This window comes from Actinia tenebrosa, unplaced genomic scaffold, assembly GCF_029948245.1.
Source record: "Actinia tenebrosa isolate PJP-AT-01 unplaced genomic scaffold, QUT_ActTen_1.0 PGA_scaffold1__47_contigs__length_23844297, whole genome shotgun sequence".
Lineage (NCBI taxonomy): Eukaryota > Metazoa > Cnidaria > Anthozoa > Actiniaria > Actiniidae > Actinia > Actinia tenebrosa.
The window spans coordinates 4202826-4230652 of record NW_028292578.1 but is presented as its reverse complement, the minus strand read 5'-3'; the positions used below and the strand labels follow the sequence as shown (position 1 = coordinate 4230652).

Genomic DNA, 27827 nt, shown 5'->3' with positions numbered 1-27827 from the left:
AAAACAAGTTTGATAGAGAAAATCCATGTTAAGGTTAATGCAAATGAAGACCAATCTATATCAGATATAAAGCCTCCTTCATGGTCATGACTTCTATTGTGTGCAAGGGCGGATCCAGGGGGAGGGTTGGGGGGTCGCGACCCCCCATGTCATTCCTGAGGTCAAATGGGCCTTCTGTGGTAAAAATGCGACTGGGATTCCTTTGCCCACTAAATTTACCCCTGAGACCCCCCCTTCAAAAAACCCTGGATCCGCCCTTGGTGTGCCAGGAATTTTTTAATGCTTATCATTATGCTGTAGACGAGCCATGAAGCAAGAAGATGCTTGATAATATGAGAGTTTACGACTCACGGGGTTTACGAATGTTTCAATAATCTTGTCAAGAGAAGGACGCTGTGAGTTTTTAATAGTTTTTATTCAAATTTGAGGTAAGAATTCTTAAGAATCAACCAACACTACTGTAGTCTACTTTAGTATTTGTGTAAATATAACTATAATAGTACTAGTTGTGTGTAACTTGAGGGTTTAGGCTAAGGATAGTCGCGCCAACTAATCCGAATAGTAGATTTGACGATTTTCAATCATAATTGTCTATCTCAGTAGCCATCATCACCTTCGAATTCATTCTTTTGTTTGTCGAGGATTCGCTTAAGAGGCAGTCTCTGTAAAAGCGGCCCACTGCATTTCGGGTCAGAAAATAGTTTGCCCTCAAACTTTTACCATAGAAAGGTTATTACTAGTAAGTAATGAAAATGACTTTATTTTCTCGAAATTCATCAAAATGATCTTTTTACAGCGCATAAATCCTGGACCACCGTTATCGCTAAATTTGCATTTATTATCAATTGAAAATTGCCCGTATCTAAGTCGTCACTGCTCGCAAAATATTAAACGCTTGAACAAACTATTATTTTTCCTGACTTTCACATTCATTCTAGTGTCAAAAATAAGCAAAATTTTGAATGTTAAGCAAAAGGGAAAAAAGGAGAAAAATAAGTATTCATATCCATTTGACGGCTATTTGAAATCAAGACAAACCTCCCCTCACTAAAAAGCTTTTTTCTCCCAAGTCCAGAACGGGTTACTTAAGTTTTTTACTTCAATCTACTGATCAAAGGTTGATAAAAGTGGATTCATAAAACATTTTTGCGCTTTTTAAGTATCTTCTTCACAGCAACCTCGGACTTTTTCGTGCATGTTTTTACCAAAATGTCTCATGAAATATGCAAATTAAGTACTGAAATAAATTATCACTAACCATTATTACTTGCTTGAATTTTACTATATCCGGTGTTAACACACTAAATATGATCTTATTTTCCATTTTAAACTACTTTGAAGTAAAATCGTCTCCAAAAAATACGTTATGATGAACAGGGGGGAATTTTGCATGCGCAAGCGCCGAAATGCTTGACTGAACACGAGTGCATAGCCAGATAAGCAAGAATACTGCATTCTTTACCTATTTAATCTAATATTTTTACCTAAATTACCATTGCTATAAACATTATAAAATAAGATACGACTAGTTCATCTTCTGGTCAACTAATATGATGAAAAAAGAGATGAGTTTTCTTGACAGAATGGACTTTTTAGCGCGAAGAAAACACTGCAAAAGTGTCATGGCTGCATTCGTTGTCCATACCGACACAAGTAAAATACTCTCAAATATTCAGTGCCAGAGGTACATCGTATAGATATGGATACACATGTTAAGAGTTTATTAATGATTATAATATTTTGGCAAACCCTAACTGTGATCGACATTTTGTATATATACAAAAAGTATCCTTATTCTATATCAAATCACTTACATGTTCAAGTTTTAGTAAATGTTCGAGTAGCCATCACTCTAAAACTAGACGCTATCTCCACCTTCTGTGTTTGTTTTTTATTACCAGAAATCCTTCTTCATTCGAAAAATACAGGTTATTTCAGAGAGAAAAATCGGCTTCAAGGTGTATTTACATTGTTTTTTGGGGGGCGTTTGAATAAATTGATACATTTGTATAAATTATATCTTCCTTTTACGAGAAGCAACAGCCTAATCAAAAATCATTTGCCATTTTTTTATGTGGCTTTGGTAATATTGCTGTTCATCTCCAAGGAAGAAAGATATTTTAGAAATCGGGTATTTATTTCATTAGTTATCCACCAATGTTGTGTTCACATTATTTTCTTGCATAAATTACTTTAGAGAGAAATGTTTTTTTTTTTCAAATTTCTCAAAATCCATACGCTATCTCCACCCTTAGCTTGCAATAATTATATTGTGCGATAACAGTGTTTACATATGATCTTAAGTTTCATGCCGCAAAAAAATCGGCTTTTACCAAACAAATGAAACTTTTTGCGAGTAAGTATGCATGAAAACCATGCATAGAAATTTGTTATTTGCAAACATCAACATAGTTTATAGATGATAGCCACTGTTCTTTTAATGTTGGTTTTTTGTCGATTTGCAGAGTGTCTAGCATCAGTCATCGCGGAAAAAATGGTATTGAAAATTGTTTTCGCACCATGTGAAATACATAACTGTTCAAATATTTCAGGGTCGTAAATAGGGAGCTTATTGGAGCTTTAACTTGCCACCCATTCATATCCAGAGTGTTTGCTACAGCTTCGGTTTGAGTGCTGGTTAAAATTCTCGAAGGAGCCACACCCGCACCCGTCGTATAGGCGCGTTGAAATTCTTCTTTTTTCCTTGGTCTTCCCCTTTCCCTTTGTTGAGCGAGCTGCAACAAAGTGCGTACTGATCATACTTTGTATAAAACATATGCAGATTCTACTTTTGGTAAATTTATGAAAAAATAAAAAACTACTTACGTGGAGGAAAGTTTTTACGCTTTTTTGAAATTCGGCGACTGCCCTTCTACACGTAGAACATATTCACAGTTGCTCGCTAGTTGTTTCAATTCCAAAACGCTGCCTCAAATCACTTTTAAAACTTGTGGCTGACTTTGCTTTGTTCTCGTAGTGCTTACATACTGAACACGTTTTGTGAGAGCAATAAAATTCGTTTACAAACAATGTAACCACCAAAAATATCAATTTAAATGACCTCGCCATGGTTCAAACAAGGCCCAAACCATACGTCACGGGTCAGTGGCCACCTCTGTAGCTGTAATCTCATCTATTTTAATATATCTGATCTTAAACGGCCCAAACTATAAAGGGAAATAGTCAAAATACAATTTATGCAACTATCAGCGGCTTCCCCGTGGGGTCGACCCCCGGGAGATTGTAAAAATTTATAAACAATGTTGATCATTTTTCCCGCCAGGGGTAGGGAAGTTGTTCTTTTCAATGTCCCCTGGTCGAGGCATTCAAATCTACAATCTCCCTCATTTTGGTTGAAATTATTGTTATTGTATTTTGAAAACTGAACTCAACGCGTAACCCGTGCGGTTTGCTCGATATTTCAGGTAGTTTTTCATTGAAAAGATTGAAGAAAAAAAAACTCTCATGAATTGAAGAATCCACATTTAAAAGTAGGTAACCCAGGTAACCCAGCCTGACCAAAAACATCCGTGGTCTCAAAATTGTTAAAATCAGGAGCTATTTCTTTAACTAGAGAGTAAAATCAATCCCCTGGTAACCTCTGCACTGAAAATAATTTCATTACAATCCCCCACCTCAGTTTTTAGCCACGAAAGCAATGTCGCAAATTTTCCCAACCCCAGGGGGAATAGCTGGATCCAATCCTCCTATATTCTCCCACCCATCTCCCTGGTCAGCCCAGTGGTCGACCCCACGGGGAAGCCGCTGATAGGTGCATTATCTACCACGACGAAATGAACAATTTAGTTCAAAACACTAAGTGAATTTAATAATACGAAGTCCAAGATTTTAGTTAATTTGGTAAAAATGTCCGTATTCAATTAATTTAGATATGCCCAAGCGAACGTTTAGAAAAATTTCTCGGTGTAATCACGCCTAAAGACGATTCGCCTCCTCCTTCCCTTCCTACCCCTCCCCTCAAAGCGCTGCTACGCAAACTATCTAAACGTTCGGCGCTTGGACATATCGAAATTTCAATTGAATGTCAACTTTTGGAGCTTTCGTAGCCTGGTTTTCCATGTTGTGTTGAAGAGAGGCATGCCTTAGTGGGTCGCCAAGGCTAAATTTTCCAGGGCTAAAGTGATACCTTTCGCAAACTTTCATATATTTTGCTACGAAGTTGTCTTTAGGCGCGATTACGTGGAGCAATATTAATTGCGCTGTTGTATCACCGTTTCGAGTCAACATGTAAGCTCGTGCTAAATATGGGATGAAACATTAGAGACAGGCATTTTGGTTGCATGATATTTATTTTTTGGGGCTCAACCCTTGCACGTTATTTTTTTGCGTACAGTTTTAACTGTAAAAATATTTTCCTTCTAGCAGAAGATGTTGCACGATGTTTTTTGAGGTTTAAGTGCTTGCTCGATATTTTTGGGGGGATTTGATTTACGCAACCCCCATCAACTAACTAGTGGCCCGTCCTTAAGATCCCGATTTATCAGGTGTTGTTTTGATAGATCCCTGAATAGCTCTTGAATCGCGCATCGTGCAAAAACACCAGGAAATCGTAAAAAGCAAGACATTTTTACGAAATTAACTAAAATCTTGGACGTAATTGATCACTGGTCTTTAACCATAAAGTTGTTTATTCCGTTGTGCTAGATAAACTGTATTTTGACTATTTTTGTTAGTGGGGGTCGTTTTACAGAGAAGATCAGATATATTAAACTATGTGCCCCTGGTAAGTTTTTAAGTTATTTCAAGATAGTAAAAAAAAAAAAAATACAGTTTTGAAAATTATATTTTAGATTAATTTGCACAAGAGAAAATGAACTAAGAGAAGGAATTTCCCCTATATAGCGTTGCAACCATCATGTGCACAGTTTGATATTATTTTTATTTTTGCATAAACTTCAAAACAGTTCACATAACTCGCCAAACGCATCATAACATTGTATTTTATGGGGCCTTTTTCGCTTGGGCATATCTAAATTAATTGAATACCGACATTTTTACCAAATTAACTAAATTCTTGGACTTCGTATTATTAAAATCACTCAGTGTTCATTTCGTCGTGATAGATAAATTGCGTTTTGACTACTGATTTTCCTTAGTTTGGGCTGTTTAAGAAGATCAGATGTATTAAAATAGATGCTTTTTGACAAGTTTTTAAGTTATTTCAAGACAATAAAAGAAAAGAAATATAGTGTCCTAAACGAATCAGCGCAGCGCATGTTATTTCGATGAATCTGATTGGTCGAGCGTTCCTGCTCGGTCACTTCCAGTGCTGATGTCAAATTTACTAAGAATAACTCAGACGTAAAACACATCGGACGCCACCCCAATACCTGATGGACCTTCTAGTTATGAACTTCTGGTAATTTGCATAAACTTCAAAACAGTTCATATACCGCGTCAAAAGCCATCATAACGTATTTTTTGGAGACGATTTTACTTCAAAGTAGTTTAAAATGGAAAATAAGATCATATTTAGTGTGTTAACACCGGATATAGTAAAATTCAAGCAAGTAATAATGGTTAGTGATAGCTTATTTCAGTACTTAATTTGCATATTTCATGAGACATTTTGGTAAAAACATGCACGAAAAAGTCCGATGTTGCTGTGAAGGAGATACATAAAAAGCGCAAAAATGTTTTATGAATCCACTTTTATCAACCTTTGATCAGTAGATTGAAGTAAAAAACTTAAGTAACCCGTTCTGGACTTGGGAGAAAAAAGCTTTTTAGTGAGGGGAGGTTTGTCTTGATTTCAAATAGCCGTCAAATGGATATGAATACTTATTTTTCTCCTTTTTTCCCTTTTGCTTAACATTCAAAATTTTGCTTATTTTTGACACTAGAATGAATGTGAAAGTCAGGAAAAATAATAGTTTGTTCAAGCGTTTAATATTTTGCGAGCAGTGACGACTTAGATACGGGCAATTTTCAATTGATAATAAATGCAAATTTAGCGATAACGGTGGTCCAGGATTTATGCGCTGTAAAAAAATCATTTTGATGAATTTCGAGAAAATAAAGTCATTTTCATTACTTACTAGTAATAACCTTTCTGTGGTAAAAGTTTGAGGGCAAACTATTTTCTGACCCGAAATGCAGTGGGCCGCTTTTACAGAGACTGCCTCTGTAGGGGTTAAACACACACGTCTCAACTTCATATGCACTGATTCGATTTATTCATCAAATGGTTTCACATGTAAACTATCCGATACACACACAGTAAAATCCTAAAACAAAGAGTATCACATTACGATGGTACAATACTGCAAGCAAGCAATGGCAAAGAACTTACCAATTGATGAACACACTGCACGAGAACATAACACATGAAGCTGATGATCACATTACACTAACACTACGAATGACAACGTGCACACGACGCGACGCGACAGCGACATTAACTGGTTAGCGGACTCACACAGCACAAAACGGCGGGAAAACAGCAATTCTATACTGTTGAGCTAGTGGCCTCAACATCCTCGGGGGCTAGGCTGAACAAGATACATATTTTTCACATTGTTAATCAAGCTGTAACTAATCACTTAACAAGACTTCCTCATGGGTTGACTGTTCATCGTTCATAATAACTCAACAATAATGTTCCTTTAGGGAATCTAGTTCCAGCGTTGGCTGATCAATGTTCAAAGTCTCTTAACCTTACTGAGACTCCTCTAACAAGCATAGCTTTGTGATAGGTCGAACCAGCGTCGAGTTTCTGGTCTTCAGCTCGGCCGCTCGCACATGATTATCCGCACCAGGATATACCTTTGTCACACGCCCGAGTAACCATTTACATCTTGGCTCAGTGGAATCAGCGATTAGGACAAGATCGTTGATCTTCATGTCTCGTTTCACGGTTGTCCATTTCTGCCGCTGCTGAAGCATCGGAACGTATTCCTTCACCCACCTTGTCCAGAAATGATTTGCGAGGAATTGCGCGTGCCTCCAGTGTTTTCTCGAGTACAAATCATCGTTGCTGAATGTTCCGGGCGGGGGTGTTGCGTTCGGTCGCAACAAAAGGAAGTGGTTAGGCGTGAGCGGTTCAAAGTCGTTGGGGTCGTCGCTGCTGGGACATAGAGGGCGACTGTTCAATATGGATACAGCCTCACAGAACACAGTACGTAGAGTTTCCCACGCGAGGGGGGCGTTAGGATTTCTCAGAAGCGCCTTCATGGTCTTGCGCACACTGCGTATTAACCTTTCCCATACACCTGACATATGGCTTGCGGCAGGTGGCTGGAATTTCCACTTGGGCATAGGACAGCAGTGCCACTCGGCTCCGTTTGTATGTAACTCATCTCTAATGATCTTCTCGTTGAACTGTCTGATAGAAACTCTGAGCTCCTTCTCGGCTCCGGTAAAATTTGTTCCGTTATCAGTCCACACTTCTTTAGCGCAGCCGCGTACGGCGATGAATCGTCTGAACGCTTGGATGAAGGTGTCTGTGGACAAGGAACTTGCGTCCTCGATATGAACTGCGCGGGTGTTGAAACAAACAAAGATACAACCATACACCTTCTCCGTTGCTCTGCCCCTCTTGACGTGGAAGGGTCCGAAGAAATCGATTCCTGTAAACGTGAATGGAGCTTGGAATGGGGTTAGTCGTTCCTTGGGAAGGTCTCCCATGACTTGTTGCATCATTGGTGCATTTCGTCTACGGCAGTCAAAGCAGCTGTGTAAGACACGACGCACAAGGGATCTTCCATACACTATCCAATAACGCTGGCGCAATGCTGAGAGCACGTGTTCGCGACCTGCGTGTCCAAGGAACTGGTGGTAGAATCTCACTATAAGCGCAGCTACAGGGTGATCTTTCGGTATAATTATTGGGTGTACTGCATCTGGGGGTAATGGCGCGTTGCGAATTCTTCCACCCACTCGTATGATTCCGTCGACCAGGAAGGGATCGAGGCTCGATAGCTTACTGCTTTTCTTTACCCGCTCTTGCCTTTGTAGGGCCTGATACTCTTCTTTAAAGAACTTAAGCTGTATCAGTCGGATAATTTCACGGCTAGCATCTTGGATCTCTACTAATTTGAGCGCACCTGATCGCCGTGGTTCTTGTTTTCTTGCGGCTTTAACGAATCTTAGAAGCCACGACGTGACCTTCAGTAGGTGTGGCCAGGACGAGTAACGTCGCAGCAAATGATCAATCTGCGACGGAGTAGTCTCTGCTGTCGTTAGTGTGGCGATTGTAGACTCGCACGCCATGATCTCTTCAGGCTTTGTTTCCTTACTAGGCCATTCATCCTCATGTTGCCACAGGAATTCCGGACCCGACAACCAGCGGCAGCCGGGTTCGAAGTAATCGATGGCTACTCCTCGCGACCCTTCGTCCGCAGGATTCAGGGTGCCAGGAACATGTCGCCACTGTTCGATAGTAGTTACCTCGTGTATCTCTGTAATGCGATTTGCGACAAACACTGAGAATCTTCTATTGATGTTTCGTAGATACTGGATAACTGTGGACGAATCTGTCCAGTAGGTTGTTGAGTCTATAGTTAGGTCTAGCTCTCTCCGTATTGTTGTAGCCAGACGGGTTGCCAACACAGCGGCTTGAAGCTCTAAGCGGGGTATAGTCCACTCTCTCAGCGGTGCAGTTTTGGCCTTTCCCATTACAAATGAGCAGTGTACGTATCCTAACTCATTTAGCATTCTCAGGTAGGCGACAGTTGCAAGGCCTCTTCTAGAAGCATCTGAGAATACATGTAGCTCGATGCGTGATGGCGTGTACAAGAAGGGTGACTTGAAGCACCTTGGAATGTGTATGTTGACAACTTTCGGCATGTTTCTCAGCCAGTCCTTCCACTGCGACAGGTACGGCTCGGGAATTTCTTCATCCCAGGAAACCTCCGCTCTCCACAAATCTCGGAGAAGAGACTTGACGGTGAAGGTGAATGGGGCTAGGAACCCAAGGGGGTCAAACAGTGAACTTACTATGGATAGCACTCCTCTCTTTGTGTGTGGCTTGGTTGTGACTAGTGTCTTGAACTGGAATGTGTCGGATTCAGGGTCCCAGTAGTCCCCTAGTGTTCTGCCAACGGGCAGTCTATCGAGGTCCATATCGAATGTGGGATCAGCTCTGTCGTCTTTTGGAATAGACGCCAGCACCTCTCTGCTGTTACTAGAGAACTTTGATAAACGGAAGCCGCCTTCCTTCAATAACTTGGTTAACTCCTTTGCTAAGTGGATGGCCTGGTTTGGGGTAGGAGCTTACTTTAATACGTCGTCGACGTAAAAGTTGCGTTCGACTGTACGGATGACGTCAGGGTCGTAGTTGTCTGCGTTGTCCGCTGCCGTCACTCTCAAAGCCTTGCTGGCACAACAGGGGGAAGACTTCGCTCCGAAGATATGCACCGTCATCTTGTATTCCTCGGGTCGATCGTCCAAGTTGGTTGACCACCATAAGAATCTGAGAGCTTCTGTATCACTCGAAACCACCTTGATTTGGTAAAACATTGCCTCGATATCCGCTGTGAAGGCGGAGTGTTCCTCACGGAATCGAAGCAGGACTCCGGACAAGTCATTGATAAGACTCGGACCTTGGAGAAGGTTATCATTTAGAGACGTACCGCTGAACTTCGCAGCCGCGCCGAATACAACGCGGATCTTTCCGGGTTTGTTTGGGTTGTAAACCGGATGATGAGGTAAGTACCATGTTTAAGATCCTGTGTTCTCTGCTTCCTCTCTCGATAACTTTGAAGCGTAACCCTTAGCTATGTAGTTCTCCATCACGTTTCTGTACTTTATCAGCAACTCGGGATCGCGTTGTAGCCGTGTCTTCAGATTGCTCAATCTTGCTTCAGCTAGTTTGCGGTTGTTAGGGAGATCAGGGTTTGGCGTCTTCCATAGCAGTCCCATCCTGTAGTTACTGCCCACCTTACTATAGTGTCATCTATAATCTTCATGGCCCTTTGATCCTCAACTGACAATGGTTTCGCTTCCGTTTTATGGGACCCGTATGACTCGACCTTCCAGAACTCTTCCAGTTGTTCATTCAGCGTAACGTCCTCCTTACGTATATAATTGAGATTCGCTGGTTCACTTGTACCTCGTGTAAAGCTACCGCCAAGGACACTCCATCCAAGGCATGATCGTATGGCGACGGGCTCATCTCTGTTTCTTCTTGTCACTTCCACCGGTACGAACGCTTCTTGCACATTGGTTCCGATCAGGACTGATATCCTCTGTCTCTCTACGGTAGGAAATGGGACTTCACGTAAGTGCGGCCATTGATCAGTGGAATTTAGCACCTTGTTATGTTTAAGGAGGATTGTAAGTTCCTTGGTGGCCCAGGCTGATTTGACGTACACCTGAGTCTCATCATTGCCACTTACTGAGGCTAGCTTGAAATCAACCTTTACTCCACTTTGTTCGGCATTGCAATCGCTTGCGGTATTGAAACGAAGCTTACTGGGTCTTCCTCTTAACCCCAGAAGCATGGCAAGTGATGGGTCAATCATCGTGATATCTGACCCAGATTCTAGTAGTGCGTATGTAGTTAGCGAGTGTCTTTCGTTGCTTATCACCTTCACTGGTACCACTTGTAGCAGGACTTCTCTCGTTTCACGTGTTGAGGTCGCGTTGACGTCACTCGAAATTGTGTGTGAATTACCAGGTGAGACGTTTACTTCTTGCACGGGTTCTAGCGTAGTTCGTCCGCTCGCGTTCGTCGCCTGCGATGGCGGACGCTTGACTTGAGTCGTTAAGCATTCATCGAAGTGTGGCATAGTGTGATGAGGCTTGCCACAACCAGAAGCTCGACATCTGGTCTGGGACTTGCAGGTTTTAGCGTTGTGGTTAGTTGAGCTCAGACAGTTGAAGCAGAGATGCTTACTCTTCACAAAGTCATTTCTTTCCTTAATAGACTTAGACTTGAATGCATCACAATGATACAGACGATGGGAATTTGAGCATAACTCACATGCCGGATCCTTACTTGTTGCAGCGATTGCATAAGTTGAAGGCTTTAGCGTAGTAGGCTTGAACCTCGTGTTCGACGATTTCCCTTGGGGCGACGTGCCTTCGACAGTTGGCCTTGCAAGAAATGGATGATTGACGATGTCAGCTCTATCTCGTAAGAACTCCACGACGTCCTTAAAGGATGGTAACGTTTGTCCCTTTCGTTCAAGCTTACTCAAGTGTTCGACGAACTTAGCTTGAATCCATTTTGGTAAGCGTGACATCATCTTCTCCAGGTTATTGGTATTCATTTCGGACAAATAACCGACCGCGTCGAGGGTGTCATAGGTTGCTTGAGCCATGTCTGCAAACTGCTGTAGCGCCTGTCTGTCGTTGGGCTGTATTGCCGGTCCCTTCGTCATTGTCTCTACGCAGGCCTTAACTACGTGATAGGGGCGGCCAAATCTATCTTCTAATACTCTCAGAGCCTTCTCTAGTCCTCTAGGTATAGTTTCGTAGTGTTGCACAGCAGCAAGGGCAGGTCCCTCTAGGAACTGTAGAAGGCGTGTCATCTTAACAGCATCGTCAAGTTGTCTTGACTCCACAAGTTGCTTAAACCTCTGACGAAATGTCAAATATTTCTCCGGCGAACCATCAAACTTCACCACTCGAACTGCTGGTAGATCGCGCGCGCTGGTCATCTTGTCCATAGACGCTACTATCGTCGTAAGTATCCCTTGGTCGCTGGATTTGGGCTCCGCACGGAGAGGTTGGGAATCCTGTGCTGCTGTCTCGCTGTTGGAGTTTTGCATGGATGTGTTTTCGACGTTTTGTGTCACAGATAGTCTCTTCTTAGTCTTGTTCGATTCTGTGTTGATTGTTGTCTGTATAACTTGCGGGTTTCCTGTGGTTTGAAGACTTCCTTCATGCCTTACTTGGGGTTGGGATTCCTGTGATGAATCCGTCACTATGGCAACAGAGGGATCGAAGTCGGCATTGCAGGAAGACGGGCCAAAAGGTATTGACCTTTCCACTTGAAACAACTCTTGTTTACCCCCCGGTAGTGGCGGCGACATAATGTCTGAATACACAGAGGGAGGGGGTAGTATAACTCCAGAGAGATCTTGTAAGCCCTCTGCACGTGGGCTATAATTATCTTGTAATACCGTGGATTGAGTACCGAATCCTTCACTGACTTTACTCTCATCATGAATTTGGTCCTTTGGTTCCGGTCGGATTGTTTGATGTGTTGGAATGACAGGTGTCGATGTTATCACTTAAATCGGCTCTCGTTTACGCTTCGATGGTTCTGGGGTAATGACATCTGAGAACATTGGCGGCGGTGGGATAATAACATTGGACTCAAAAATATCTTGAATATTCTCTTCACTGGGATTGTTGCTATCCTGTAACACAGTTTGTAGAACTCTGGACTCATTCGGGGAAGATTTGACGGTAATTCGACCACCAGACACAGATTTGTCTCGCTCGAGGGCTTGTTTTAACTCGGTTTCTGTTTGCTTTATTTCTTCTTCGATTCTCGTCACTTCTCGGCTGACCATAGCACTAGCGATAAACATGTTGATTTTCTGGTTAAAGTGCTTATAAGCCTTCATTATTGGCTTTTTGAAGGGAAAGCTTAGGTCAAAGATAACACATTTTTAGGGAAATAAAACCGAAAAAAATGTGCCTCATTTTTTTACAGTGCGTTAAAGAATGCGAAAAAGCCCTATTTGGGCTCCCTGTCTATTAAATTTCGTGCCAGTTCCCAGGTTTCGCAGTGACGTAACTTAAGGGAAGCCATCTTTGGAAGTTCTGCAAGTACTAGTCTGCACTGTGTGATTCTGATAGTTAACCTCTTTTTATGAACTTTGAAATGCCGGATAGATGCGTTGTAGGTGGGTGTTCAAATGAGTCTAGCTTACAGTTGGGCATTTCACTTCACCGAATTCCTTTTTTCGCTGATGAGCGCCCAGAGGCCAAGAAAAGAAGAAAAAAATGGACGGACTTCGTCTTGAAAACAAGAAAGCACTGGAAAGCAACTAAACTGTCGGCCGTGTGTTCCGATCACTTTCTTTTTAATGACTTTGAGAGATACGCTTTGGAGATACCAAACACCAAATTCTATTCTCCACGTTTGAAAAAAGACGGCGTAGGGATAGTTGTCTTCCCTACGATAACAAAAGTTCGCGAAGAAAAGCCTCCATCAGCGCGTAGTCTAAGACAGGTAAGTAGTTCTATCTAAACATTTAAATGCAACATTTTATTTTGCCTCATGAAAGTACAGTCATTTGGTGATTTAAAAAATGTTTAACCTAAGGAAAAAAAAGAGCGGGAAGAAACAATTAGGACTCTTGTGGAGGAACAAGATGATGGCCACATCGCCGAGGATGAAGACGAAGATCCCCGAACTAGTCAGGTGGCTAAGTGCAAAATTTTGGTCAGATCTATACACAGCGGACAAAAGCACCAAAATTGGTATAAATGTAGATTAGAGTATGGCAATCAATATTAGGACCGGTGCCCATTTCAATCTCTTCAGGATTCCATATTAATTGGACTTTAATTTTCTGAAAAAAGTCAGTTATGGGCTCCCTGTGGTCAATATCTTTAGTGCCTTCAATCTAGTAATTTCTTGGTTCTATGGGTTCAGTGAAATGTCTGTACAATAATAAGTACAACTAATTATTTTCATATCCTGTAAATTGCTCACTTTCATCATTAAATGTTTCTCTTATTGCATGATATACACAAGATGGCAATGGTATTCTCTTATTGCCAATATAGCCATGGATTAAATAGGTAAATTCCCTATAAGCCACACTACGAAGGAAGCTGGGGGAAAAAGGAAAGAAAGAAAGAAAGTCAATGGTTTTATAGACTGTAAATACCTGGAACATCTATAACCATTGTTAGGTCTTTAGGTATATTAAATTCTATAATACTAATGTAAGAATGGATTTTTACAGATTGTAAATTAATGATGTCACACAAAACCCATTTGCTTACCTAGCTTCAGAACCTGTTTGCCTATATCGAGTACGGTCTTTGCACTTATACTTTGCTGCTGAAGTTCTTAGAGACCATTTCTCTAAACATACTGGTCTAAATCCTGGGTGTAGCGTAACACAATTTGGTGGCTGGGGCACGTCCTTTAACACCATGTCGTCGCTCAGCGAAGCCAAGCATTCTTCAATTTCGTGGCAGCAAAATGATTCATTGCAATTCTGGAGAAGCCTGATGCTGCAGTTACCGCACTTACACCTACAAAGAAGGTCGAAAATATGTGTCAGGTGATCTTGAAGTGTATTATAAAGGAAATAAGCTCAAATATTCGAAGTCAGCCATGTAAACACGCGGCTGTTATCAATGGTTGTCGGATGTTGGCTAGAGCGGATGCAATTAAACCGTGAAATAGTATCAAACTAAGTAATAGTATCTATTTAGTCATTTGTCTTTGTATGATGAATGTTCTGGTTGAGTGATAGCAATTATTAGTCACTAAATAGATATTATTAGTTAGTACTTAGTTTGATACTATTTCACTGTTTAATTGCATCCGCTCTACCTATGAGTCGAATAAAATATATCCTATGAAAGATTTTACTTACCAAGCTTCAGCAGGTTCAATTCCCGCGAGTCTCCTAACTAACTCTTCCTCCTTCTCTTCTCGATCTTTTTTTTCTTTGTTGTACTGTTCCAGAAACTCAGTGTCTGCAAGTGGTTCTTTATCGTAAGCATATGGCAACTCGACCTCGCTGTTGAGATCAAATGCTTTTTGTTCTCCGTTTCCTTCATCTTCGAAAGCATATAAACCGTGAATAAAGTTATATTCCGAGTCGTCTTGACTGTTTTCAGAGTCTGTGCTGCTGTTATCGCACATAGTTTTCTCTTCGATAAATTTTATTTGATTCAAGCGAGCTAGTCTACTAAACGGCAATTCTATATACGCTCCCTGATAGCCTGATAAGTCCCTTAAGCTACGTCACAGTTAACTAGTGCCAGTCCCCTGTAGTGCGCAGTTTTTTTGTGAAAAAACGATATTTAAACGCTTATAAAAGAGCGAGGAAATGTTTAATGCCAAAATTTATTCCGAAAATGTCTTTTTAAACGTCTCTAATTTTTGTAAAAATGATGGCTTCTGAAGGCTTATAAGCACTTTAACATACTCCTTTCTCCTCAGTTGTTGGCTTAGCAATTCCTGAATATTTAGATATTTTTCACAAGCGTGATCCAACAAGTCGTCATACTTTCGGCAACATTGCTGATAACGATCAAAGGCGGTATTTAGGCGAGATTGCAATAGTTTCACGTCTTCAAGGTTGTCTTCGCTTATTAGCTTCTCTTCGATTTTCTTGCATACACGGGAAAGAACAGCTTGATATCCGCTTCTGGAGCGATCCAGTTCGTAGATCTTAGCCATAAGAGCTCCCTCTTTACTCATTGTAGGATTACAATTGGATTTTACGCCGATGTAGGGGTTAAACACACACGTCTCAACTTCATATGCACTGATTCGATTTATTCATCAAATGGTTTCACATGTAAACTATCCGATACACACACAGTAAAATCCTAAAACAAAGAGTATCACATTACGATGGTACAATACTGCAAGCAAGCAATGGCAAAGAACTTACCAATTGATGAACACACTGCACGAGAACATAACACATGAAGCTGATGATCACATTACACTAACACTACAAATGACAACGTGCACACGACGTGACGCGACAGCGACATTAACTGGTTAGCGGACTCATACAGCACAAAACAGCGAGAAAACAGCAATTCTATACTGTTGAGCTAGTGGCCTCAACAGCCTCTTAAAACTGTCAAAGTCGTTATAGCATTGGACGTAGTATCAACGTCCTGAAAGAAGTGCACATGCCTGGTTCTTGGTTTGCTTGCCATTCAAACAACCGGTGTGCGACAAACGCAGACTGCAGGCTGCAGGCCAGAAAAAAATATCGAAAATAACTGCAGTGAGACAAAACATAAATATAGTAAAAATACCGACAATAATGCAGTCTGCGGTCTGCAGTCTGCGGTCTGCGTTTGTCGCACACAGTTCAAATAACTTCTGTCGGCAGTTTTTGCAACTGAGAGAGATCAATACATGTAGCAAACGAGTGTTGTCTCGTCACGTCTGTGTGAAAGACAGTTAATACAACTGAGAGAGATCAATACATCATGTAGTAAACGAGGGTTGTGGTCCGTGTAACACTCCACAAAGAGCTTTTCAATTTAGTTGGCGTGAATTGGACATATGAAATTTGCCTGACTTTTGAATTTTCATTTTTTATGATCATGTCAAAATTCCAATATTATCTCATCAATGTCAATTTTCAATTTTCGAATTCAAAAATCAAAAAACGAACTCTGAAAACGAACTTTGGAAAAATATCCTGTAGACAGGGGGAGGTGAAGATTAGGCGGACTGAGGGTAGGTGGGTCCACTTCCGCTTTCATCATCGTACAAATTGGTCGAAAATTCTTCCATGGTTTTCTCTCAAGGTTTACATGTTGTTATAACACCCTCCTTGGTGCCTCCCCTCCCTCTATGGTTTTTTTAAAGCACTTATGAAATACAAGATATAGAGATATATAGAGGATATTACATGGGCGCGCGGAGATACGAATTTTATCTTCGAGTGTTGAAAAGATCTCTCACGAGTGAGCGTAGCGAAGGAGTGAGAGATTTTCAACACGAGAAGATAAAATTCGTATCTCCAAGCGGCCATGTAATATTCTGTTTATTATATAATTATCAATGAAGTATGTTTTGGCTTTTTCAGGCAATTCTTTCCGTGTATTTTTGAATAGCCATCACAATGGCGTTATCTTCACACGTGAAAATAACATGTTATTTTCACGTGTGAAGATATCAATGTTTCGAAACAGAGAAAAACAGATATTTCATTGGTAATTATATAATAAAGATAAGTTATAGTGCTTGGGAACGATGAAGATATAGAAATATAGATAAGTTATAGTGCTTGGGAACGATGAAGATATAGAAATATAGATAAGTTATAGTGCTTGGGAACGATGAAGATATAGAAATATAGATAAGTTATAGTGCTTGGGAACGAGGTTATTCCGGGCGAAAGCCCTTGGAATTAAATTCGGAAAAATTAATTTCCGACCTCGCTGGGAATCGAACCCACGACCTTCGGAATTGTACTACCGATGCTCTACCAGCTGAGCTAGAGGTCAGACTGAGAGCAGGTCGGGGTGAAATAGATGTTAGATCGCGGTAATTATGATGCAACGATGAGAATATGTATATGTATCTTCATGTATGATAATATGTGTATGTATTAAGTGCTACGCGGTCCACATATTCTCATCGTTGCATCATAATTACCGCGACCTAACATCTATTTCACCCCGACCTGCTTTCAGTCTGACCTCTAGCTCAGCTGGTAGAGCATCGGTAGTACAATTCCGAAGGTCGTGGGTTCGATTCCCAGTGAGGTCGGAAATTAATTTTTCCTCCAGAATTTAACCAAAACAATGAAATATCAGTTAACTCTTAACTACTAATTTTAGTTTATCTGTCAGTTATAACTACTAGTTTAGGCCAATTGTCAAATTGTAAACCCCATCCACATCCTAGATGATTAGATGCTAAAGTACAATAACGTGCAACAATGCATGGCTTTTAAATTTACACAATGGCTTTTGTCCTAGTGCCCTTGCTCAAACAAGCCAGTTTGTATCGGTCATACATGGAGCTATAGGTTGCTATCAATAGACGTCACGTCCGGTAATAGCTCTTTTTTGATGGCTTGTAAAATCCTGGAGGTTGTTTTGATCTCTTGTTTTCTGGTTTGATGTCGTGAAAATAGTCAAATACAATAGTTTGAGGACTTATTTTGATTTGTTTTGACTTAGCATCCGCTAGTTGCCCCCCAGTCAACCGCTTGTTTGCCCCCCAGTCAACTCCAAAAAGTCACGTGATTGATAGTAAGCAATTGGTAGACCAATCTATTTTTAGATCAACCACGTAGCCACCTTTTAAACGATAACTGAAGTTCGTTCTTAGGAGTTTACTCGGTACATTTTTTCAAAGCTTTCATTGTTAAAGGCCTTTCAACCTTGAGCTGGCAGACATGGAAGAGACCAGATATGTCGAGTACGATGATATCTTCCACCACGTGAATCCATTTGATAGCTACCAAAAGAAAGTGGTTTTTGGAACCTGTATGATCCTTGTGGCACAGAATATACAGTTCTCTCATTTGATTTTTGTTACTGGAACACCGAACTTTGAGTGCGCAACTGAGAACGTGACATGCGGAGGAGTGAACAGATGCTGTGATAACTGCACAACATACAAGTTTGATACAATGTTCACTACTATGGTGTCCGAGGTAAGTTAAGACAGACAAAGCAGTAGTGTTCGTATGGCATGGGCGAGATTTATAAGGTTGATTAACCTTTTTTTTTTTTTTTTTTTTTTGAGATTAGGATTATATTAATTATATATTAAAGGATTGGTTCATTGATTAGCGTGCTTCCATCGAGTTTTGGGTGCACGCGTGAGGCTGCTAAGCACGAAGGAATTGTAAGCGACTCTAGCTCCTTGAGTGCTAAAGCAACCGACCAAGCAACAACAAGCTATCAAGCAGTCGCTTTTATTCTTAAAAGTACTAATTTTACACGTTACGAAATGTTACCGTTAATATACAAATACTGCAACACAAAACAACAAGAGATTGGGGTGCCCGTGGCTGACTGCAGACCATAAAAGCCTTATAACAGTCATAAACTGAAGGTTTGCAAGGAAACTCTGGAAACTTTTTCTTTTGCTGGAAACCCCATTTGGACCACTAATTTGGATCTCTAAAATTTCCAAATGACATAGTAGTATGTGCGAGAGAGGTAAAGTTTCGTTCTTGATCAAGAGAGAGGCAATTAAGAACTTCTCGAAGAAATTATGGAAATCTTGTGTTTTGTTATTTTAGAACCTATAGTCCGCGTTTATTTCATTTCCACAACCTTTGAAACTGTGGACCTGTCATGATGATTGACGAGAAATATGATGTGGTTTCGTTTTCAGATGAGCTAAATATGTCCTTGGTTTCCAGTCGGACATGTTTTTTCAAAAACAACCTCCACAGCAGATATAAGTTTTTGTCCCAACTCACGCCCCTCTCCATTAATAAGGAGTGGAAAGAGCCCTCTCCATTAATAAGGAGTGCAGAGAGCCCTCTCCATTAATAAGGAGTGCAGAGAGCCCTCTCCATTAATAAGGAGTGCAGAGAGCCCTCTCCATTAATAAGGAGTGGAGAGAGCCCTCTCCATTAATAAGGAGTGCAGAGAGCCCTCTCCATTAATAAGGAGTGCAGAGAGCCCTCTCCATCAATAAGGAGTGCAGAGAGCCCTCTCCATTAATAAGGAGTGCAGAGAGCCCTCTCCATTAATAAGGAGTGCAGAGAGCCCTCTCCATTAATAAGGAGTGCAGAGAGCCCTCTCCATTAATAAGGAGTGCAGAGAGCCCTCTCCATTAATAAGGAGTGCAGAGAGCCCTCTCCATTAATAAGGAGTGCAGAGAGCCATCTCCATCAATAAGGAGTGGAGAGAGCCCTCTCCATCAATAAGGAGTGGAGAGAGCCCTCTCCATCAATAAGGAGTGCAGAGAGCCCTCGCCATTAATAAGGAGTGGAGAGAGCCATCTTCATTAATAAGGAGTGCAGAGAGCCCTCTCCATCAATAAGGAGTGCAGAGAGCCCTCTCCATTAATAAGGAGTGCAGAGAGCCCTCTCCATTAATAAGGAGTGCAGAGAGCCCTCTCCATTAATAAGGAGTGCAGAGAGCCCTCTCCATTAATAAGGAGTGCAGAGAGCCCTCTCCATTAATAAGGAGTGCAGAGAGCCTCTCAATAAGGAGTGGAGAGAGCCCTCTCCATTAATAAGGAGTGCAGAGAGCCCTCTCCATTAATAAGGAGTGGAAAGGGCCAGTGAGGTTCTGGGACCAAAACTAATGTCGAATACAGAGGATACTAATTTTTATCCCGCGATCGATCTAAAAACTACTCGGTCAGGATCGATCCCATTATAATCATTGCTGAATAATAGCTGTTTCATATTTCTGACTTAGGTGGGCGAGAATTATAAGAAAAAAACGGTGAAGCTTGGCCAGTGATACCAAGCGCGGATCCTTGTAGTTCGAGAACAATACAGGCGACTTTATTTTTGTTAAGCTGGAAATCTAAATCACTCGATACAATGGTTCGAAATTATGACGAACATATATCCTCAGTTGTAGTTTCTCATTGTTCTGCAGTGGAACCTGATTTGTGATCGTGCACATATAACGGCCATCATCCAGTCCATGTTCTTCGTTGGGATGCTGGTTGGTTCGTTTGTGTCTGGAATCTTGTCTGACGCCTATGGAAGAAGAACAGTTATATTCAGTACCTTTGGACTCATGGTAGGTTAATGGTATGCATGTAGGTGCTGGAAAGAATAGCAGTTATCGTCTGCACATTGTGAACCATAACTTGGGCGAGGTGCAGGAAGAGAAAGAGTTATCGTCGACCAGGACGAAGAAGTTTCCCTCGTTCTTTTTCTCTTTTCTATGATTTTACAACAAAATTGACCCGTTTATTTACTCATAGCTAAAGTTTTCTTTCTATTTGTTTTAGGCTGTTTGTGGAGTATTTCAGTCCTTCGTCGACTGTGAATCTTTATTTGGATTCTTACGTTTTGGAAGTGGAGCCTTTATGATCAGCACGACCTTGTCTCAATACATTCTTATGTTGGAGTTTATTGGTCCAGGGTACCGAGCAGTGGCTGGCAACGTAAACAACATTTTCTGGAGTTTAGGAACCTTGACTGCTGTTCTAATAGCTTACTTTGTTCGAGAATGGAGGACCTATGTATGGATAACAAGTATGCCTCCATTTATCATGTACCTATTTTGGAAGTAAGTAACTGTCGATAAAAGCTAGCGTGTGCGTGTAATCGCATAAAAAGAACGGAAAATCTTGGCTTCCGGTCAACGTAGGCTACCCAACTGAAAAGAGTGGGAAACGTTGACTCCCGCTGTACCTGGGTCTACCCACAGGAAAAGAGCGGAAAACTTTGATTTTCGGCATAAGCGCGCATTGCTTAGCTTGTGTTGACCAGAGAAGCAAACTATTACTTAAAATGTAATATAAAATCTGTAGTCGTAGATCTTCAGGTGCTTATTCAAAAAAGTGGGAGAAAAGTGGGTCACCGACTTGGTTCTCGAGTTGTGAGAGATCGTAATAGGGGGTAATTCCAATTATTCTCATTTTGTTCCAAATATACGTAGGTCATAAATATAGGCTTTGTGTGGAAAGTAAAGGATTTCAAAGATGAAAATAAGGGGGTCACCGTACTAATAGACGAGCTATAAGCGACAAAAAATCTGAATTTTTCATCCAAAATCACCATTCCTGTCAGCGCGGACCTAGTACCTTATACATTCTCTTAAAACTTGTGAAATTGTCTTTGTAATCTCCAGAGACCCTAAAACCTATTTTGAATTGATTTTGGAACTAGGGAGGTCAAAATAATTTTTTGTTCATTCATTTTTACAGAGTCGTATATTTTTACAATTTTGGAACAAAACCGACTAGGTCAGGCAATACTGAAAAATCGAAAAACGCCCAATTTTACCTCAAAATTAATTTGCATGAAATTACAAAATCTTTTGTCAGATTATGGAAATTAATGTAGTAAAAGCAAGAAATGTTTTGAGAAATTTTCAAAACAACGCTAATAAACTTTAAAAAACGAGATGCGCGAAATGTATGCGCAGTAGTATAGGTCCGAAAGTACCTTTGGTTGTCTAAATTGTTTTGCTCCGACTATACTTCGAATGTCAGGATTGTATTATGATTCTTTGCCAGAGTGTTTCCCGAGTCTCCGCGATGGTTGTTGGTTCAGGGAAAGCTAGAAAAGGCTCATCAATTGATAATGAAGTTTGGAAGCAAAGGCGATAAGAATGTAGATTCTGCGGTAATGATGTCGATGGTGGAAGACATCAGAAAGGACCAGGTTCGAAGAGAAAAGGATGATCATAAGAGGCACACTCCTCTGGACCTTCTGAAAACTCCAAAATTGAGAAAATGGTCACTGATAATTTGGTTTGGATGGTAAAAGTGGAAAATGTTTTATTTAATAATAATTTACATAAGAATGAAAAAAATGACAAGAATGCTGGAGCCGTAGGTAATATGAGATTGTGGGCATATATCTAAACAGCTAAACAGGAATAATAAAGGAGTCTATTAAAATGGGTTCATCACTGCCAGAGGGATCCCCTTCTACTAATTATGATCATCGTATGCAGCACTGAATATTATACATATATATAATATCAAAGTTATTTTCTTGACGAGAATGATAAGATGAAACACAATCAATTATTCCACCCAGTGCCTTTTGTGTTTGGTCGCGAAAGGGAACACTAGCATTGCTACTAATTTGTTAATATTATATATTTTTTAGGTTCACTGTTTCCATGACATATTTCGCAATCGTGATATACGTGACCCACCTTCCTGGGAATATCTACACGATAATGACAATAAGGTCGAGTATGGTTGTTGTTGGAGCTCCTGTCACGTGGTATCTTATGAACAGGTACGTCACCCTTCTGATCACGTGATCACTGGCCGTCATGTTTCTTGGCATATACTTAGTTATGATCGATTTGTCACCTTTTCTTTGTAATCGATGAATAATTAAGCAAAAAGCAATTAAAAAACTCTCTAAGAAAAATGAATCATTTACTTCGCACGCGTCTTGTTTGTGACCTTATATCCATCATTGACAACATAAACAATTTGTTCTTCTTCTTCTTGGCCTTAGCGATGTTTTCTGTGCATTTGTAAGTAGTTTTGCTTTGAATCAACCGAGAGCCCTGTGGTTTGTACTTGGACGTTCGTACGTTCTTACGAAGTGACGTAATCAAGCCACGAAAAGTCAACTCGCTGGGTTACCAATTCTTCATAAATGTGGTGCTCCGCTATTATCAAATGTAACATATAGAGATTATCACATGTTCGTTTTTATTGCCGGCAAGTTTTTCGTATTATTCGTATCGCAAACGAGCGAGTCCTCGAGCTCTTAACATGTGGTTATTAGTTTATTATACATTGAGGGCGATTTTAATTAGTCAAAACTAAAATATTTCGCAAGGTCTTATTGGAAAGTTTTATCGTGAAGTGATATGGTATCATTTCACTGATATGCTTTTTATTCACTACTTTATTTCACAGATATCGACCCTAAATGTTTAATAAATATATATTTTTGTATTCTATTTATAGCATCGGGCGTCGAATGGTGCATGCTTGTTACATGACGTTAACTGGAGCTTTGCTGCTTCTCATTCTCGTCATTCCTCAGGGTAAAAAAATATTTTCCTACATACCAGGCTTTTTCTGAATAATGTATTTAGTGTTTTGCTTTGTGGTCTAGCTTTTGTACTAACATTTTATGTTCTTAATAGCTCCAGTTTCCCCAAAGTAGACCAGAAAACAACCTGTTTATTTCATATGTGCTTCATGAGCTATTATGCTACAATATATGATTTTTCATATGAATATTTATTTTAACATTCAAATTATTTTTTTCGTTTTCTTTTTGTGCTTTGACTGTTTTCTATCACTGAAACATACCAAATCACAGGGAAGTAAGCCATGTTGACAAATGAAGCGTTATTGCGCATGAATTGTATGTGAGTAGAGTTTGTTGTAGCCTGCTTGGCAGATTCAATGTATTTCATGCTCGGTGATCTCGCCAAATACTAAGAGTCTGCGGAACAGAGCTGCTAATTAATTCCCATTATGTACGAGCTATTGTCTAAACCAGCCAATCAGAGCCAACTTTCCATATCCCGAGAAATAGTTTCTGATTGGTTGGTCGCAGTTCGACAAAGGTTTAAAGCCATAAAAATGTAAAAGTTAATGTGGCTGTGGATGAAGCCCATGTAATTAGGCATTGGTAAACGCTATGTAAAGTCTTAGGTATTAATATTCTGCCGCAATTATAATCACTAATAGCATTCCGACGTACTTTCCGGTCCCTGGGGGATTGGAAGAGGTTGCTTATTGGTTGGGAATTGATATTTAAGTAAAGGACGCGTGCTCTGGCATGGTTGAACAAGATAGCCGAACTATGTGTGGCACCCACCCACCCTGTTTAAGCCGGGTTGATGTCGATCCTCGCACATCCTTAGCACTTCGTGCTGGATTCGTTTCCGGTCGGAGTGCGCATCCATATCTCATTAATGACAATGAATAAGGCAGAATAATATACTCTTTTTAAAACGTTTTCTTCCTCTGTTCGGTTTTACAGGCAATTCGTTAAAAGACAAGCTAATATTTTCCTTCGACATTATTATTTGGATCTATTTTTCCTGGGCTCTGCTTTCACGTGCATTTTTTAATTCGCGTGTTTTTACGCTTGATGATTGTACAGTTTTGACTAGCAAATATATTCATTGATTACAGGTGGACCGGAAAACCGGCTGAAACAATAGAATCATTGTTTGTTGTTCCTCCCTCCTCCCCAATCTCCCCCCCCCCCCCTTTCCCTCGTCCTCATGGTCCCTACCAAGATCCGCTATGTAGGCTAGGGAGTGGGGAATATTTTTCGTTCTTTCGCTTTATGCTCCTGCAGTCCAAGAATGTCACGAAACTCTACACAAGTTGATATGTATCACGTGTCAATAAATCTGTGATTGGAAGATAAATTGCAATCAATGACTCAAAACACAAGTATTGCTATTTGAGAGACTATTCATTCTGCATTGGAATAGCATCGACGGGTGTATTTTATTTTACTTGTCTCGTTTTCTAGAGTATGAGGTGGCGATCACGTGGCTAGCAATCCTGGGTTATGTATTGACTAGCCTGGAATGGAGTAGTGTGTTCCTTATAACTACCGAGCTCTTCCCTACAGTTCTAAGGTAACGCTTGACTATTTGGACTCCGGCCCCTACTCCTAAATTGGGTCTGAGGCAGCAATACGTTAGGTTAGGCTAGGTAATCTATATTTAAACACGGTTTGGCTTGCTTAGTGCTCGTACACATCGGCCAAAAGCAACCGGGACACAATAGTTTATATATTATTTGACACTGAAAAGTCCTTTTGGCCGATGTGAACGATTGTTAACTAATTGCCGCTTCGTCCGCATGCAAAACGTATACTGGTATCATCAGCATACATTCTAGGAAATCCTTCTTTAAACAATTTGGATAATCGATAGTTTGTAAAATTAAGCTAAGGAAGCGCAAAGGACCAAGTAAGGACCTCAGAGGGACTCCACAGGTCACTGTTCGCTTATTTGATAGATGATCAACATTTATGTGGATGACATTGCTGATTCCTATCACTTGAGTTGAACCACTTTAGGCTGTTAGTATCTAAGCAAGCAAGCTTCCTCATATAATGAGCGTTTTGCGGTCAAGTCTGCACGTCAAAGGCTTTCTTAAGCATAATGAAAATCACACAATTCAGTAAGCCCTTCTCAATGTTCAATGAAACTTATTACTTAACTTTTTTTGCAAGTTTTATTAAACTTTCATTACAATTAATTTAAAATTAAAAACTGCCCAGCATTTAATCATAGTCGGCGTCTGGCAGTCTGGGCATTTATTCATGAGCATTTTTTCATCGTCAAATATTGAAACTTATTAAGTCATGAAGAAGTCTTGAAGTCTTTCTACAAAGATATAATAATTCAAATTGGTTTTAATCATATGAACCATAAGCTGTACGGTGCAGATATACAGCAGCCACAATCACTTAGACAACGTCATTCCACGCATACTCCAGCACTTTACTTGCAATACGTAACAGCTAGTTAGCCGTTTTCTCTTGGCTCTCTTTTGTAGGAATACGGCTCAGGGAACTGGTTCTACTGCTGCTCGTGTTGGTGGCATAGCTGCTCCATTTCTTTTGATGCTTGTAAGTAAATCATTGACATTTGGGGGGGGGGGGGGGGGGGGTTGAGAATGAATTAAAAAAAAAAAAAAACGACAACAAAACAAAACAAAGAAAAAACTGTAATTTATATCAAATGTGTAATGTTGTTTTTCTTCTGCAGCTTGCTTTGCTTTCAAACTAATAACTCGTTATTGTATTACTATACTGAGTACTCTTTTTCCACAGGCCCAGTTACCAGGCTCTAGCATCTATCTCCCGATGGCTATATTTGGAGCATGCGCAATCGTTTGTGGGATATCATCACTATGGTTACCGGAGACGGCATTGATAACCTTACACCAGACGACGGAGGAAGCTGAGGAAAGACAGGAAAGCTATCTTATGCCCTGTCTGACTAGAAGGAGACTTCGTGAACTCGATAACGTTGAGACAGAGAACCGTCCAATGATAACGATGCATAAGGTGTAAAGAAAATTCTAGTCCGGAAGTAGGAAATGGCTGTTAATGTAGAAAGAATAGACTCTTTTAGCTTGGACGTAATTTTTTTCCCATTTCAAACCTCGTGTCATTTGCTAGAGCACCATTTCTTAGTTTTAAGGTTGCGCACGAGAAGACACTCAAACAAGAAATCTTATTTACTATGAAAACCACTCTACTTTCCGAAGAAATGAAGAAAAATACCAGTGGCATCTGATGAAAGTAGCTGAATACACGATGGTGTAGTCATTTGCGCATGGTTATCTTTCATTAATTCTTCTCGAAAGGTGGTATTTTTATATACAAATTCCATCTTGGTGTCGAAATTAAACACCACGAGTGTTAAGTCATTAAGTCACACGGTGTTAGTCAATAAGTAGTGTTAAAAGGTCACGGTTTTTCTTATCACTTTATACCCGCCTTCTTAAGTACAGTAAAGCAAAGCAGTAGGTTCATTATTGATCGATCGTTTGTAATAGAGCGCACAGTCATACCCGTGAAACAAAATTTGAAAAAATATTATCTAATTGTTTTGATATATCGACAAATAGTACTATATTCTCAGTGCCTACAATGCACATGAATGTATATTTGAGATATGGAGTAAGCAAAAAAAAAATTAAAAAAGTGGTTTTGCCATCCACCTGCTTTTGGTCTAAAATACGTGTCGCCGGATAATTCAAATGAGATTTTCTCTCCCATTCTCCCAAACCAATTAGCCACGTGCCGTTTTGATATTTAGTCCCCTTAGATGCTGCCATTTCTCCAACATTCTCCAGTGACCACATGCACACCTGATGCAAAACCGCTGATTCAACAGAAAGTGGAAATTATACCATCAACCAGTGACCACTAGCAGGCGAGGAGGAATGACAGTTTGACCCAGTAAACCGGTAAAAGAGTTGTACCCCTGTTTCAAGCGACTTCCCAACCGGCCCGTCTGATAGAATTGAACTAACCACATTAAAAAACGCGTACAAATGCAAGTTAGGAAATCAAAAAAGGCCTTACAATTGGCACAATGACGGGCGAGAAAAAATTCGCAAAAATTCTACAAAAAAGGAAACGAGAAAAACACCCCAGTTACCACGGCTTTTCGATAAAGCAAAGAGCGGAACTGATGCATAGGTAGACTAATCCGAGCTCAATGATTACATTGATAACGAAGCCCCCTGATCAGTATTCTCAATGCCGGAAATGAAATATAAAATTAATATAATAATAGATATCCCACAATCTTTTGCGATGTATAATAACAGCTAATTCTGCACAAATTCGTTCCAAGGACATCATGATTGTGCGTAACCCGTCCACCCAGCTCTAGGCATGATGTGGTGCGCGATGCGTGCATCTATATACATAGCGATATGTAGAGATTCTGCTGCTTTCGTACATATATACAAGTATATCAAAAGTATATCAGAAATTATGGATTATCATCCCTGATATTTTTTACGGGTTACCTATCACTAGAGCTTTCTGAAAAAG

The 27827-nt window shown here is 40.4% G+C and overlaps 3 protein-coding genes and 1 long non-coding RNA gene across 4 annotated transcripts; 1 reads left to right on the top strand and 3 right to left on the bottom strand.

The window, feature by feature from the left end:
* The first annotated feature begins 295 nt into the window (after window positions 1-295).
* On the top strand, window positions 296-26978 carry LOC116288958 (organic cation transporter protein). Its single transcript, XM_031695824.2, has 10 exons — window positions 296-428; window positions 18005-18305; window positions 20221-20367; window positions 20582-20862; window positions 21815-22060; window positions 22416-22550; window positions 23240-23319; window positions 24774-24882; window positions 25811-25883; window positions 26088-26978. The coding sequence occupies exons 2-10, from the start codon at window positions 18045-18047 to the stop codon at window positions 26328-26330; spliced, it is 1575 nt and encodes a 524-aa protein (XP_031551684.2). The 5' UTR covers window positions 296-428; window positions 18005-18044; the 3' UTR covers window positions 26331-26978.
* Window positions 6679-9084, bottom strand: LOC148909721 (uncharacterized). The gene has a single exon (XM_089032161.1). It carries the CDS (start codon window positions 9082-9084, stop codon window positions 6679-6681), a length of 2406 nt encoding a protein of 801 aa, XP_088888287.1.
* On the bottom strand, window positions 9828-12191 carry LOC116288961 (uncharacterized). Its single transcript, XM_031695825.2, has one exon. It carries the CDS (start codon window positions 11997-11999, stop codon window positions 9828-9830), a length of 2172 nt encoding a protein of 723 aa, XP_031551685.2. The 5' UTR covers window positions 12000-12191.
* On the bottom strand, window positions 15425-15681 carry LOC116288960 (uncharacterized). Its single transcript, XR_004196255.2, has 2 exons — window positions 15564-15681; window positions 15425-15498 (listed from the first exon to the last, which is right to left on the bottom strand). It is a non-coding gene; the product is annotated as an uncharacterized LOC116288960 (long non-coding RNA).
* Window positions 26979-27827: the final 849 nt, after the last annotated feature.

Excerpts from the sequence above, each read along its gene's own strand:
- LOC148909721 (XM_089032161.1), bottom strand. The coding sequence starts at position 9,084 with ATGGACCTCGATAGACTGCCCGTTGGCAGAACACTAGGGGACTACTGG.
- LOC116288961 (XM_031695825.2), bottom strand. The coding sequence starts at position 11,999 with ATGTCGCCGCCACTACCGGGGGGTAAACAAGAGTTGTTTCAAGTGGAA.
- LOC116288958 (XM_031695824.2), top strand. The coding sequence starts at position 18,045 with ATGGAAGAGACCAGATATGTCGAGTACGATGATATCTTCCACCACGTG. Across the intron at positions 22,061-22,415 it reads CTGATAATTTGGTTTGGATG|GTTCACTGTTTCCATGACAT; the intron begins GTAAAAGTGGAA and ends TATATTTTTTAG. Across the intron at positions 23,320-24,773 it reads CATTCTCGTCATTCCTCAGG|AGTATGAGGTGGCGATCACG; the intron begins GTAAAAAAATAT and ends CTCGTTTTCTAG.